At 39.4% G+C, this 15,368-nt stretch overlaps 1 protein-coding gene and 1 pseudogene across 1 annotated transcript; one reads left to right on the plus strand and one right to left on the minus strand.

The window, feature by feature from the left end:
- Positions 1 to 5,424: 5,424 nt before the first annotated feature.
- LOC116762070 lies at positions 5,425 to 5,819 on the minus strand (annotated as a pseudogene).
- A 286-nt stretch (positions 5,820 to 6,105) lies between these two features.
- LOC116762246 (histone H2B type 1-A-like) lies at positions 6,106 to 6,489 on the plus strand. The gene has a single exon (XM_032649024.1). It carries the CDS (start codon positions 6,106 to 6,108, stop codon positions 6,487 to 6,489), a length of 384 nt encoding a protein of 127 aa, XP_032504915.1.
- The last annotated feature ends 8,879 nt before the right edge of the window (positions 6,490 to 15,368 follow it).

Consider the following 15,368-nt stretch of genomic DNA (forward strand, 5'->3'; position numbering starts at 1 on the left):
AAGGATTGAAAAGATGACTCCATGGAATGGATCCCCACCCAGAGAGGATGACCCCGTCAGAATGTTCTGATGATCCACAAATACTCTCAAAGGGCCAGCCATACTCCTTTTTTGGTGTTAAATTTGTCTTTTAATTGCCTTATATCATTAGAAGAAGGAGGAAAATTCCATCCCTTAACTAAATTTTATCCTTCTCCTCTGCCTCTCTCTCCCTTATTCTGTATTTATCTCTCAATGGTACACCATGATTAAAAACAAGGCCATTTTCATTTCAGTACTAAAAAAAGTACTGAGATGAAGGACCCAGATTAATGACCAAACACATTTCATTGACAGTGGTGCTGGACAGAGGGTTTTCGTTGTGCCAAGTTGAAAGCTGTCCCTTGAATTTGCCAGACAAATGTGCTTGCAAGTGAAACACGTAGTTGAAATATATTAAGGAAAGATAGGGGAGACATTAAAAGTAACCTGGGGCTTCCCTGGTGGCGCAGTGGTTGGGGGTCCGCCTGCCGATGCAGGGGACGCGGGTTCGTGCCCCGGTCTGGGAGGATCCCACATGCCGCGGAGCGGCTGGGCCTGTGAGCCATGGCCGCTGAGCCTGCGCGTCCGGAGCCTGTGCTCCGCAACGGGAGAGGCCACAACAGTGAGAGGCCCGTGTAACGTAAAAAAAAAAAAAAAAAAGTAACCTGAATAACCCTGAGAACAGAAAGAAAAGTTACTGGGACTAAGTCCTTAGAGCGTGGAATCTCAGCAGCCACAGAATTTTTTTCTGATGTTGCCTTCATTTTCTTAATTTGTTCTAAGAACAAGAGATTAGCCACTAACGGCTCTAGATTAATTTTCTAAAGTCTTCAGATTGCTCTGCACCTATACAAATGCGTCCCTTCAATTTCCAGGTCTGAGAATCCCAGGAAAGATTGGGTGGCATTCCCACTCTTTGAATGAACATTTTGGCCCAGCGAGTGCAGTTTCTTTATTGGCTAAACCTGTGTGCCTCATGAGCTGCTTGGATCAGCCGTTCCTATCATTTCAGCGTTCCAAACAGCAAATCATGAACCATTTGTGAAGTAGGATACTCAAGAGAACAGTTGAACAAAACGGAATAATTAAGAACAGTAATCTCAGAATCCTTCCACGGTGGCATATTGTTTATGAAAACTTTTAAGTTATTTGTATGCATGTGTATTTCTGAGTGTGATTTTGCTCATATAGTAAAACGGATTTCTTAATGTGTTGTAGGAAAAAAAAGAAAAACTCAGTGTACTGCATTGAATATAAATCTGTGTATTTGAATTCCGTCCGTGCTGCTGCTTGTGTAACTCATTACTCACAGCAGCAAGGCAGTTTCCCCCGTCTTGCGTAATAGACTGCATTAGAGCATGATTGCTCACTTAACCCCTGGGCTCCTCATTTACCCATTTAGATAGTAATCAGACGTACTTATTTCCCCTTCTGGGCTTCAGCATCAAGCCTCATTTGTCCTTGTTTCTCCTGATTTCGTATGTCTTTAACCCCCCTTCTTCTCCCCAATTTTTCCATAGTCTGATTCCAGTGGAATATTACAATTCTTTTACTAAGTGTTTGGTATGGCTTTCTGAAATTATAAATGAAAAACTGCTATCAATCACCAAAAAGCACGATTTTATTTTACTTATTAAAATAGCTTCTCGTATAACAGTTTGCATGAACTGAGGATAAAAGATTAACACCAGCATTTAAAAAAATTCTTTTTAAATTTTTATTCTATTTTGAAGTGTAGTTGATTAACAAATGTTATGTTAGTTTTCGGTGTACAGCATAGTGATTGAGTTATACGTGTATCTATTCTTTTTCAAGTTCTTTTCCCATTTAGGTTATTACAGAATATTGAGCAGAGTTCCCTGTGACATACAGTAGGTCCTTGCTGGTTACCTATTTTAAATATAGCAGTGTGTATATGTCAGTCTCCAACTCCCAATCTAATCCCTCTCCCCTACTCTCCCCCCTCTCCCCCCTCCCCCTTAACCATAACTTCATTCTCTAATTCTGAGTCTGTTTCTGTTTGTAAATAAGTTCATTTATATCATTTTCTTCTGGATTTCACATGTAAGAGATATCATATATGTTCGTCTTTCTCTGTCCTACTTACTGCACTTAGTATGATAATCTCCAGGTCCATCCATGTTGCTGCATATGGCATGATTTCATCTTTTTAATGGCTAACATTCCATTGTATATATGTACCACATCTTCTTTATCCATTCATCTGTTGATGGACATTTAGGTTGCTTCCATGTCTTGGCTATTGTAAATAGTGCTTCAGTGAACACTGGGGTGCATGTATCTTTTTGAATTATGGTTTCCTCCAGATATATGCCCAGGACTGGGATTGCTGGATCATACGCTAGCTCTATTTTTAGTTTTTTAAGGAACCTCCTTACTGTTCTCCTTAGTGGTTGTATCAATTTACATTCTCACCAACAGTGTAGAATGTACTGTTGGTGGGAATGTAAACCAACATTTTCTCCACACCCTCTCCAGCACTGATTATTTCTAGACTTTCTGATGATGGCCATTCTGACTGATGTAAGGTGATATTTCATTGTAGTTTTGATTTGTATTTCTCTAGTAATTAGTGATGTTGAGCATATTTTCATGTACCTCTTGGCCATCTGTATGTCTTCTTTGGAGAAATGTCTATTTAGGTCTTCTGCCCATTTTTTGCTTGGGTTGTTTGGTTTTTTGATATTGAGCAGCGTGAGCTGTTTGTAAATTATGGAGATTAATCCCTTGTCGGTCGTATTGTTTGCAAATATTTTCTCCCATTCTGTGGGTTGCTTCTTCATTTTGTTTATGGTTTCCTTTGCTGTGCAAAAGCTTTTGAGTTTAATTGGGTCCCATTTATGTTTTTATTTCCATTACTCTAGGAGATGGATCAAAAAAGATATTGCTGCGATTTATGTCAAACAGTGTTCTGCCTATGTTTTCCTCTAAGTTTTTTAGTAACCGGTCCTACATTTAAGGCCTTTAATCCATTTTGAGTTTATTTTTGTGTATGGTGTTAAAGACTGTTCTAATTGCAACACCAGCATTTTGAAGTAGCCATAATTAATATTACATTGAATATAAATGACTCATTGAAATGTTATTTTTTTTGAAACTTGGTCACAGCTCCTTTTCTGAAAGATGGCTCTGAAGAGAACTGTTGATTTCCAATATAATTATTTCCCAGTTAATTGTGAAGCATTACCCTGCAGGTGTTACTTGCACCTAATTTTATCTCCCTTTTGTTACAGCAGAATCCTTTTAATATTTCTAAATGATTTGTCTAACATAGTCCAGAATAGTGTTAAAATATGATAAAGGGCTTCCCTGGTGGCGCAGTGGTTGAGGGTCCGCCTGCCCGTACAGTGGACGCGGGTTCGTGCCCCGGTCCGGGAGGATCCCACATGCCGCGGAGCGGCTGGGCCCGTGAGCCATGACCGCTGAGCTTGCGCGTCCGGAGCCTGTGCTCCGCAACGAGAGAGGCCACAACAGTGAGAGGCCCGTGTACCGCAAAAAAAAAATTAAAAAAAAATAAAAAGTCTGCTAACAGTAACTACTATTATTCCACTAAGAAACAAAAACTATCCAGCTAAACACACTAGCAAATGTTAAGCATCTTCTGAGTTTAACAAGACTATTTTTCCCTTTGGCTTTATAAAGTGAATTGCTTGCTTTCACTCAACATTGAAGCAACCTCACATTCTTAGATCCCCATTTGTCATTGTTTGGTAATTTTTTAATGGGCTGCCAAAGTTAGTTCACATTTAATGGAGATTTATGGGTTATTTAAAACATATTGGGCTTCCCTGGTGGCGTAGTGGTTGAGAGTCCGCCTGCCGATGCAGGGGGCGCGGGTTCGTGCCCCGGTCCGGGAGGATCCCGCGTGCCGCGGAGCAGCTGGGCTCGTGAGCCGTGGCCGCTGCGCCTGCGCGTCCGGAGCCTGTGCTCCGCGGCGGGAGAGGCTGCGGCAGTGAGAGGCCCGCATACCGCAAAAAAAAAAAAAAATATTGCACTGCACTTAGTAGCATGCTTTTTTCATTAAATTTTATATTTCTTCAAAAATACATATTTTTTCATAATCTGGAGCCACTTCCTTAGCCATAGATTGCTCTTTTCCTTAAATATCTAAGAGGATGGTAGCTCATCAACTTTTTTTCCCATTTATCTTAGTCCTCACTGCTTTCTAGGTTCAATTTAAGCAATTTATATTTTTCCAGAAACTCTTACACTTCATCAGTATTTTAAAATGTTTTTTTTAAACTATGTTTTTGTAATTTTAGAACACTTCGATTCTATATATAGGTTTGGGTATACGTTTATAGACAAGAGTAGTGTTCAAATTTTAACTTGGCAACTGTTTAAGGAATTTTTAAATTATAAACATGTAGATTTTTGTTTTGTGTTTGGAAATTTTTGATGCTTTCATTTTCGTACAAAAAGTTCGTATTTGGCTGCTTTCTTATTTGTCAGTTGTCTCTGTGGGTGTTTACTCATAGGCAGTGCTAAAAGATCAACAAAATATTTTGCTTCATTTTCAGTGGTTAAATGTTGAATTCAGTGCCTACTATTCCTGAATAATTGGTGGTAGAAAGCTGCCTTGTCACATTACTTACCCACTCTAATATTGATAGTATTGTACCATTAAAATGGTATGTCTTGAGATTTATCCTACACACTATCAACCTGTTTGCTGTTTTTCATGTAATTAGCTGTCAAGTATGTCTTTTATCTTTTGGCTTAACATGTCATGCTTAGAGATTTCAGGATGTAGAACCATCCTAGAACTCTTGGAAATCCCTTGCTAGAAAGCACTTGAGAGAACAAGAAGCCGTGATGCATACTGACTTGCTAGCTGCTTGGCTGACATTCTGTTGACATGCTCTCCAAACATGAGTTAAGCCAAAAGCTGCAACTTCACAAGTCTTTCTTTGCTTTTAATCCACTCATTTAGTCTAACTTTATCCTCCCTAAAGATCATGCGTCTTAATTCTTTCTTGGGAATTGTGTTCATTGTCAGAACAATCCGAAATTTGCTTCTTTCCCCAAGGAGAATGGCATCTCCTCCAACCCCACCCCGATCCCGCCAGGAGCCCGCTAGCATGTTTGCTCTATCTACTCTGAAATGTAAAAAATTTACACCCAAGTTCACGAGTTTTGTTGTAAAAATTTTTATGAAGTTAAACTGTTTCAGGGGTGTCACCGGAGCTACATACTTTTCAGAGTCCAGAGTTCTGTTAGCGTTAGTTGTGGTGAGTTCTTTTTTGGTGCCAATCACTGGTCTGTAGTCTCTTTCTAAACCTAACCTGTTTCTCAGTAATTGTGAGTGGCTTTGGTTTCAGTTTGGGGCTTTTCTCCTTTAGACATTCAGGTTACTCACTTGGCTTTGCAACTTGTGAAGTGTTACTTGCACTGAACCTTGTGGCGGTGGCTCTCGATCTTCCTGGGCAGCAGCACTGCCTGGATGCTGGGTAGGACACCGCCCTGAGCGATGGTCACACCGCCCAGCAGCTTGTTGAGCTCTTCGTCATTACGGATGGCCAACTGCAGGTGACGTGGGATGATGCGCATCTTCTCGTTGCCATGGGTCGCATTGCCCGCCAGCTCCAGGACCTCGGCCGTCAGGTACTCCAGAACCGCTGCCAGGTAAACCAGTGTGCCGGCCCCAATCCGCTCGACGTAATTGCCCTTGCGGAGAAGGTGGTGGACTCGGCCCACAGGGAACTGCAGGCCGGCTCTGTATGAAAGAGATTTGGCCTTAGTGCGTGCTTGCCACCCTGCTTGCCACGTCCAGACATTACTATAGGAATACTAATCTGTTATAATGGAAACAAATACCGTTAGGGCAGGTACGGGGTCTATTTATCGTCTCACGGTGGGTTGTGATTTACTATTTGATTGGCTGATACCCTTATATCCAATCAGAGAATCATACTGGAATCACCTCATTTACATACACGTCACTACCCATTACCCAATCAGATGTGAGCTGCCCAATACGTCAGCTGAGCTCCGTGGATATAAATATCACGCTTCAACAGAGCAACTGCCACTGGTTTTCTGTTTTAGAGTTGTAGGTTGGCCATGCCGGAACAGGGTTCTAAGAGCAGTGCTAGTTCCATAAAAGGCTATAAGAAAGCCGTGACTAAAACTCAGAAAAAGGAGGAGAAAAAGCGCAAGAGATATCGCAAAGAGAGCTATTCAGTTTATATCTATAAAGTACTGAAACAAGTTCATCCGGATACTGGTATTTCTTCGAAGGCTATGAGTATTATGAATTCACTTGTTACTGATATGTTTGAGCGCATTGCAGCGGAGGCGTCCCGCCTCGTGCGTTACAACAAGTGTTCGACAGTCACATCCAGGGAGATCCAGACAGCAGTGCGCTTGCTGCTTCCTGGGGAGTTGGCCAAGCACGCAGTGTCCGAGGGCACCAAGGCTGTCAGTAAATACAGTAGTTCCAAGTAAAGAAATTCAGACTCTTGTAACCCAAAGGCTCTTTTAAGAGCCACTTAACTTTCTAGAGAGTTGTAGGCTTTTTGCTTGGCTGCTCAGTGTGTGTGGGCAGGCTTACTCTTAGAGTGAGCTATAGCTGTTATGCTAGCAACTGTCAGATTCACTTTGCTGCCTTTAGTGTGGTTAAGAAATACGTAGATAACTCGTCCGTCTCACGTGACTATTAACCAGAATGATTTCAGGTGAAATCCCGGATCTCTTAAGCATATCAAAGAATAGAGCTCTCTTGAGTTGAACAGAGCTCCTTTAAGTCTGTCTTAAGAGAGGGTGGGTCGAGTGCCATGAGAAACGTGGCTTGCTCTTCTCTGGGTTATGTCCTGTTTTAAGTACTTTCTATCGAGAGACTGAAAGGGAACTGAAGCTGTGGAAAGACAAAGAACATAGGCAAGTTCAGCATGGGAGTGTTAAGGCTGTTTTGCTTCCGGTCTACATTTTCTGTAGTATGTGGAAATTCTTTCTATAGATCAGGTTAGGTGCCCTACATCTGCTGAGATTTCGAGTCCAATAGTTCCTTGGTCTGGTGATATCATCTGTACATTATTGGGGTGTCTAAACTAGGCTGTTTGTTAAAAACAGCTTGATATTGGGGTGTGGAGGTCTTGCCATATCAAGTAATCCATATTGGAGTCACACAATCTGGCTAACCACAACCGACTGGCAAACAAGTAACACTGACTGAATTTTTGGGGGGCGTTACTTTTATTCCAAGTTATAATAGGATCACTTGCATTTTGTTTTATGAGAGGATCATTAAATTGGTGTTTGTGTCCTATATTACTGGACTCCAATACTAACATGTTCCAAATTAGGTCATAGGGTGTTTATCAAGTCAAGGGACTTTGGGTGGAAGATCTACTCTGTCACGATCGTCTGGACTCTTAGCAGACAAGCATTAAAAAGTGACAAATGACACTGAAATTAACATTAAAAAAGATCAAATTACTACTTCCCACAAACCAGTAGTTTAGCTGGACTCAATTCGTTAATTTATATTTTTCATTCTTCCCTTTTAATAACAAGATTTCGTGCTCATGTGTGTCTACCTTACAGTTAAAAAATACTTTAGTATATCATTTGGTAGAATATGTGTACTAAAACTCCACAGGAAAAAAAAAAGTGCCCTACATTTCTGCACAGAAACAGACCCTACAAGAACCTCTGAATATCTTAACTGGGAATCATCCAAGGAGTTAACAGATGGGGCATCTGTGCCACATTGTCTGGTAGGGGAGGCATCATCTCCAAGCAGGGGTCCCAGCTGCCCCCATAAGATCTTGTGAAACAGCAGATGTCTGTATAGCTCCCAAATCCTTGTCAACTCTTGAGTTGAAAAGCAAGCAGTTTTTCCATGCTGGTTTTTGCCTTAGCAGTATGTGTTTAGATTCACCCATTTTGTTATGTGAATTAAGAGCTTGTTCCTTTTAATGGTTGACTAGTATTCCATTGTATGCATAAACCACAGTTTGTCTATCCATTCATCTAATGAAGGGATCTTAGTTGCTTCCACTTTTTAGCTGTAGTTGTTATATAACTATTCACATGCAAGTTTATGTGTGGACATAAGTCTTCAAATCAGTTGGGTAAGTATTACCAGGAGCACAGCTGCTGGATGGTAGGCTCAACAGTATGTTTAGCTTTATAAGAAACTGTCAGACTGTCTTCGAAAGCGGCTGTGCCATTCTGCATTCCTACCAACAATGAATGAGTGTTCCCGTTGCTCCATATCCTCCTCAGCATTTGGTAATGTACAATATTTTGGATGTTATCCATTCTAATCGATGTTTAATATCTCATTGTTTTAATTTGCATTTTCCTAATAAATGATATTGAGGATCTTTTGGTATGCTAATTTACCATCTGTAAATTTTTTTTTTTTTTTTTTTTTGCGGTACGCAGGCCTCTCACTGTTGCGGCCTCTCCCGTTGCGGAGCACAGGCTCCGGACGCGCAGGCCCAGCGGCCATGGCTCACGGGCTCAGCCGCTCCGCGGCATGTGGGATCTTCCTGGACCGGGGCACGAACCCGTGTTCCCCGCATCAGCAGGCGGACTCCCAACCACTGCGCCACCAGGGAAACCCCCATCTGTAAATTTTTTTGGTGAAGTGTCTGTCCAGTTCTTTTGCCTATTCTTTAATTGGGTTATTTTCTTATTGTTTAGTTACAAGCATTCTTTTTTCTATTTTCTTGGACACAAGTCCCGTTTCACATAAATGATTTGAAAATATTTTCTCCTGGTCTGTGGTCTATTTTTACAGTATCCTAGCAGAAGTTTTTAATTTCACAAATGTCTGGTAGAAATATAATGCAAGCCACAAATACTGATCATATATGTCACGTTAAACGTTCCAGTACCCACATAGCATAAAAAAAAAGTGAAATGAATTTTAATCAAATATTTTGTTTAGTCCAGTTTATCTAAAATGTCAATGTGTAATAAGGGTTAAATTATAATGATTTACATTTTAAAAAATTAGGACTTTGAAATTCAATGTGTATTTTATACTTACAGCATATCTCATGCAACATTTCAAGTGCTCAGTAACCACATCTGGCTAGTGGCCACCATATTGGACACTGTAGCACTAAACTCTTTCTCTAGGCAACCTAAGTCATACCCTTGCTGTAAATACCTGCAGCAGATGATTCACGAATTGTATCTGCAGTCCAGGGCTTTCCATGAACTGCAGACCAGTAACTGCTTACTTAATATTACCACCCTGATGGTGCTCATCCATCTCTAAAAATTTCTCTCCACAAGGGTTTCCAGTGTATCCTGACAGACCTGTTTTCAAATTCCAATGTTCCCTATATCCATGGGGCCACCCCAATCACATGGTTTTCCAAGCCAGAAATGTATTTTTTCCTTGATAGTGCCCTCTGTTCAACCTCCATTTCAATCTTCTGACAACATATGGAGATTTTATTTCCTAAATATTTTATTATTATCTGACTTCTTTTGTCATCTCCACTGCCAACATTTTTGTCCAAGCCCCCATCATCCCTCGCCTGGGTTACTGTCTCTAACTAGACTCACTGCTCCTAATGTTTTCTTTCTAAAATCCACTCTCCATACAACTGACAAAGTAATCTTAGATAAGAAAAATATTGTCACTAACCATTAACTGAAAGTTAGTATTTCTTTCAGTTTTGAATATAGCAAATAGACCAGTCACATTAGCTATACCTGTGACTTTATTGCCAATGAAAACCATAGTTATAGTCCTAGCACTTAACCAGATATATCAAAATATTGTTTATGCTCATCCCAACCTCAGAATATTATAATTTTGATCTTGCTATCTGAAGCACAAATATTACTGTATCAAACAATATTTTTAAAACTGTTTCAACCTGGCATTGTTTTATTATTAAAATTCATATTTTACTTTATGTACTTAGAAATTTATTTTAAGAAGATGTATATAGGATCAACTAGACTTTCAAAGAAATCCATAATACAATAAAAGCTAAGAACCCCTGTTTAAGGATTCCAGCAAATACCTTACATATAAAGTAGACTAGAGACAGATGATATAAAAATCAGATGGCAGAATTCCACTAATAATCCAGTTGGGAGCAGATAACTGAATCTTCCTTGGCTGTTAGACTGATTGCTTCATCAAGGATGCCAATTCTACAGCCACAGGATACTGGGGTTACTAGGGTATCCCACTCAATTCATGCATGTGTGTCTGCTGGAAACACACATCTTGATTATTATTGTTTTTATCACTGAAACAATTTCTCACATTACTTCTGCTAACCATCAGCCCTCTAGTGTGATTGGAGATGAAGAGCTAAAGAACTTGTAGTGGGTGAAAAGAACTTGTAGTGGGGCAGATGATGACTAACCTCTTCTGGAGAGTGAATTCCTCATTAGAAAAGTCCATTTATTAGTTTCCTAGGGCTGCTGCAACAAGTTACCAAAAACTGGTTGGCGTAAAACAGAAATATATTCTTGCACTGTTTTGGAGGCCAAGAAGTCCAAAATCACAGTGTCAATAGGGTTGATTCCTTGTGGAGGCGCTGAGGGAGAATCTATTCTATGCCTTACCTGGCTTCTGGTGGCAGCTGGCAATCTTCGGTGTCCTTGGCTTGCAGCTGCATCACTCCAACCTCTGCCTGCCTCAGTTTTCATATGGTCCTCTACTTTGCATCTCTGATGCCCCTCTCCCTTCTCTTGTATACCCTAAATCCAGGATGATCTCGTTTCAAGATTCTTAACTACACCCTATTTCCAAACAAGGGTCACATTCATAGGTGCCAGGGGTTAAGACTTGGACATGTCCTTTTTCAGGACACTCAACCTACTACATTCACAGATCCTAAGGTTTACCTTAACATCGACTCACACAAAATTTACATCACACTATCTGGATAGAAGTATTTTAGAGTAAATTACAGACAATACAAAGCTTTCCTTAGGCACCTTATTATCTCTCTCATTCATAATCAGCTAAAATGACCTTGTGTGTTTATATCTGCCTCACTAAACTAGGAAGGAAACAGTGAGAGTAAGGACCTCCTCTCTTACACACACGAACACACACTCTTTCTCTCTCTCTCTCTCTCTCTCAGTGAATGTTTGAAGAGTGAAGAAAAGGGAAACAATTTTTTAAAACCTTTTCGGAAAACAAAATAAGGAAAAATAACAAAATGCAGCCACTTGTCTATGACCAGCCCTGCACTGAAGAGCTAGCAATGTCCACCTGCCGGAACGATGCAGTAAGGGCTTGGTGTGATCTAGCTTCCTCTGGCCCTGCTCCTTGGGAGGGTTTCCCTTGCCCTGTAGACCTCAGGGACCCATCTGAGTTGAGAATAGAAAGTCTCTTTTTTGAGGGCTACACCAGCCCTCTTCTTTTCTGAATTCAGAGGCACTGTGGTGGCTTTTGGGTAATTACAGCATCTGGGTTTCTAAACAAGCCTAGTTGCTCTGCCCTTTTTCCAGCCCTCATCTTACTGGCATCCATTATGTTCTCTGTTCTGTGGCACAACAAAACCACAGCCTAGAATCAGGGAAAGACAGCAAATATCTCCCCTGCTTCCATGGCAAATCTCAATGCGTAACCACTGCAATGATTTTAGGGTGAAGTTAACAGCCAGATGTAGCTTAGGGAGGGTAGCACCTAAAGGATCTACTTTCCCCAGTTCCCAAACCAAACCTTATCATATTTAAAGCAGAGTCCTAACTTTGCTGTGGCCCTTTTCTCAGAAAATTCTGTCTTGCCAGTCCTTTATGACTTAGGGATTGAGACGTGGGTGGACAAACAGCACCTTTCTTAAGCACTTTAACCTAAAAACAAAAAAACCTGCGTTTTCACTGCTTTCATGAATTGTCTTGGACTAAAGCCTTACTCTTATTTCTCTGACATTATTAAAGTCTTTGAAGGTTGCAAACCCATCCCAACGTCCTGTGTTTGTCCCTCCACGTTCCGTAAAGCTGGGTCCTTGGTCTGCATTTGGTCTGCATCTCTGATGGAAGGAGAATTTGACCAGCTGCTTTGCTGGTCGATAACAGTGATTTCCAGGTTCCTAATAGGAAGTGAAGGAATCTGCTTTTCCTAGCACCTCTCTCACACTAATGAAAATTCAGAATATATACAGAACTTGTGGGAATAAAGTGAAGCATGGCCCAAAGGAAAAATGATAGATTTAAATGCTGCTTACATTAATAAATTAGAAAGTGTAAATGCAGGCAGTCCTTCAGGTAGTGTGAAATCTTAAAAGTGACTATGCAAAGCAGTCTTAATAATCAATGGGAAAAGTCATGATTGTTCCAGGATCTTTAAAATTTTTTATCAAAACATTAAAAACTCACCATCTATCATAAATATAAAGGGAAGTGAAAACTAATATTAAGGACATTGTAATTTTAAATATTAAAACAGTGAGAATTAGTGTCATTTCTTTTTTAAAAGCTTACCAAAAATAGTTGAATGGTGCTTGATTTTTTTTCTTATCATGCAACTTATGATACAGAGTGAGTGTCCTTCCTATGCTTTGGGGAATTGTCATGTTTCTTTCTAAGTTTGGATTAGCTTCCAATATTTCATCCTTTGCATTTTTATTGCCATGAAATATCTCTGAGAATTCGTTTAATATGAAGTATTTTGCCAGTGTCACTTTCTTTGGAACTTCTTCCTTTTCATCACAACCATTTTCTACATTTATATCAGTTGGCCTTTACTAAGTTCCTCTGGTTTGCATAGCTAGTCTCTTCATAGCAACAGTGTCAACATTTCCCCGGTCAACTGTTACTTCAATAACTCTATTTACCTTCGATTCAAATTCTGCTTCCAGGGTTATTACTTTTTCTTGTCTTGCTGTACTTTCATCTTCTTGGCCAAATCCCTCTTGACTATTGATTTTTTTCATGTGAGTTTATCACTGGAAGACAAGGAGGCAACTAAACTACATGCTTTCTCTTTTTGAATAAACTGAATAACATGTGCAGTAACCATGCCAACAAATTTTGGCCAACGAATTTTAAAATAAGTGACACGATTAGGTCACTGATCACAGTGTGTATGTGTTATTTGTGCAGTGACTTGTGAACTAAAAGAGCGAGCAGTGAATTTTGTAGTTTATGCAATGACTCACCATGCAATGACCTTTGAACTGTGTTTTTGGGCAAGTGGTGTTATTTAACTAAACTGTGGTAACTGAAATTCATTTGTATCAAAACTGTGCAATGTAAAGACTGTCGCTATAAAGTTAGCATCCCACTAAAGAAGCTAGGAAAAACAAAAATAAAGTGAACTAGTGGAAGCAGAAAGGCTAAATAATGAAAAACGGGAAAAAATAATTAGGAAAAAGAAAACAGTAGAACTAAATACAAGAGTAAAGAAATAGCAAATAAATAAACACACTTAAAAAATAAAAGATTAACCAATAACCATTGTGGTTTGTGAAAAATCAGAAGACACAAGTACAAAATTTAGAATAATAAAGGAGCTGTAGTTACAAAGACAGCGGAGGTTAAAATCATTAGAGACCGATTTGCTGATCTCTAAGAGAATATCTTTAAAAAATTGTATTGAAAAATATAATTTACCAAAACTTATTACAAATTATTAGCAACTCTAAATAGAAAAAATTCATTAAAGAAAAATAAAGATAATTGTCAAAGAACTGTCATCTGAAAAAGGGCACCAAGTACAAATTGTTTTAAAAAGGAAGTTTACCAAAGTTTTAAAGAAAAGGGAATTCCAATGCTGTTCAAACACTTCCAGAGTATTAAAAGGACATCTATCCTCCGTATTATTTTTATGAATTGAATAAAAATTTGTACCAGAACCTGAACATCACTGCACACACAAAAAAGGGAAAAGAGATCAATTTAATTTATAATATTGAAGTATAAATTGTAAATGATCCATTGGCAACCAGAGTTCAACAGAACATTAAATGAGTAACATATGATGCCCAAGCAGGGGGTTATATAAAAAAATGCAAAGGTGACTATTAAGAAGTTTATTTAAATAACTCATCATAATATACATAAAGAGGGAAGGCCTACGCTCATTCTCCAGAGATGCTCAAAAGGCATTTTATAAATTTCAACATGCATTCTTAACAATTCTCAATAAAGCAGACATAGAATTCTCCGTCATTGTATGATATATCTAACGAGGAATAGTGTAGATCTTCAGCAAAGTGAAGGATAAAACAAGAACAGCCACCCTATTTAACATTGATATGAAGGTATGAGGCACTGAAATCAGGTGAAAGGAATTAGAAGTGAACTAACTAACTAAATTGAAAGGAAGCAGTGAAATGTTTCCTATTTTCAGACATCATTGCAAACATGTAAAACCCAACAGAATTATATCAGAAAGCCAATGCAAACATTAGTCAATTCAGTAAGATATAATAAGATATAAAAATGCACAGAAATCAGTACTTTCATATAAAACAAGATGCTGGAAGATATGAATTGGGAAATACACTATTTATGGAAATGAAAACAAAATACCTAGAGCTAAATGTAATAAATATGCCACACATATTAAGTAAACTGGTCCACATCAATCACATTGTCCCAATTTCCCTTCAGATGAATGACTCAAGCAGCATCTGGGACTAGGCTCAATTCTAGAGAAGGGACTTGAGAGGAAGTCCTCCTCATTTGCTCTCAATTGGAAACCCAGGGAGATAGACTGTCTTCCTACCACTGCTTTGACCTGTGTGAACACTTGGAACTGTGACCAGCATGAGGATGTAATGCCAGGGTCGGGAGAAGAGCAGTGAGACTGCAGGGCCTTGGAGCCTGGGCTCTGATCCATGATTGTTACCACTGATGTTTAATGCTTGTCTGCTGAGTGGAGTCCAGGTAGTTCAGTAATAGAGGACACCAACACCTATTTAAATGATTCATCATACAAAACACCCACAAATGATCACACCGTTATTTATAGAAAAAACCAAAATAGGAGTTTGAGTTACTGTTTTCTAGTCAATTGTGGTTAGCCAGATTGCTGGCTTCCGGTGAGACAGAGAGCAATATTCCCCCATCCCAGGTCAACATGCTCTGGACAACGTAGGTCACCAGGGCAAAAAGACCCCAAGTTGAGGACCTCAAACCACTCGAGCTTTCAAACAACTTCGCTGGCCTACAGAATCCAAACTTTTCAGATACAGAAGTAGAAAAAAAACCAGGATAATGCACTTTACAAAATCTCTCCACACCTTCAGGCCTTTCACAGAATTTTCAGTCATTTATAGAGACAAATGCGTCTTTTATACTTTACAGCTCCTTCACTCTAAGAACACTTTCTACATGTATTAACCATAAACTTTCCTGTAAAAAAGGATTCTCAAGAATTTCTTTTG

Source organism: Phocoena sinus, chromosome 11 (genome assembly GCF_008692025.1).
Source record: "Phocoena sinus isolate mPhoSin1 chromosome 11, mPhoSin1.pri, whole genome shotgun sequence".
In the NCBI taxonomy this organism is placed as follows: Eukaryota; Metazoa; Chordata; class Mammalia; order Artiodactyla; family Phocoenidae; genus Phocoena; species Phocoena sinus.

Excerpts from the sequence above, each read along its gene's own strand:
- LOC116762246 (XM_032649024.1), top strand. The coding sequence starts at position 6,106 with ATGCCGGAACAGGGTTCTAAGAGCAGTGCTAGTTCCATAAAAGGCTAT.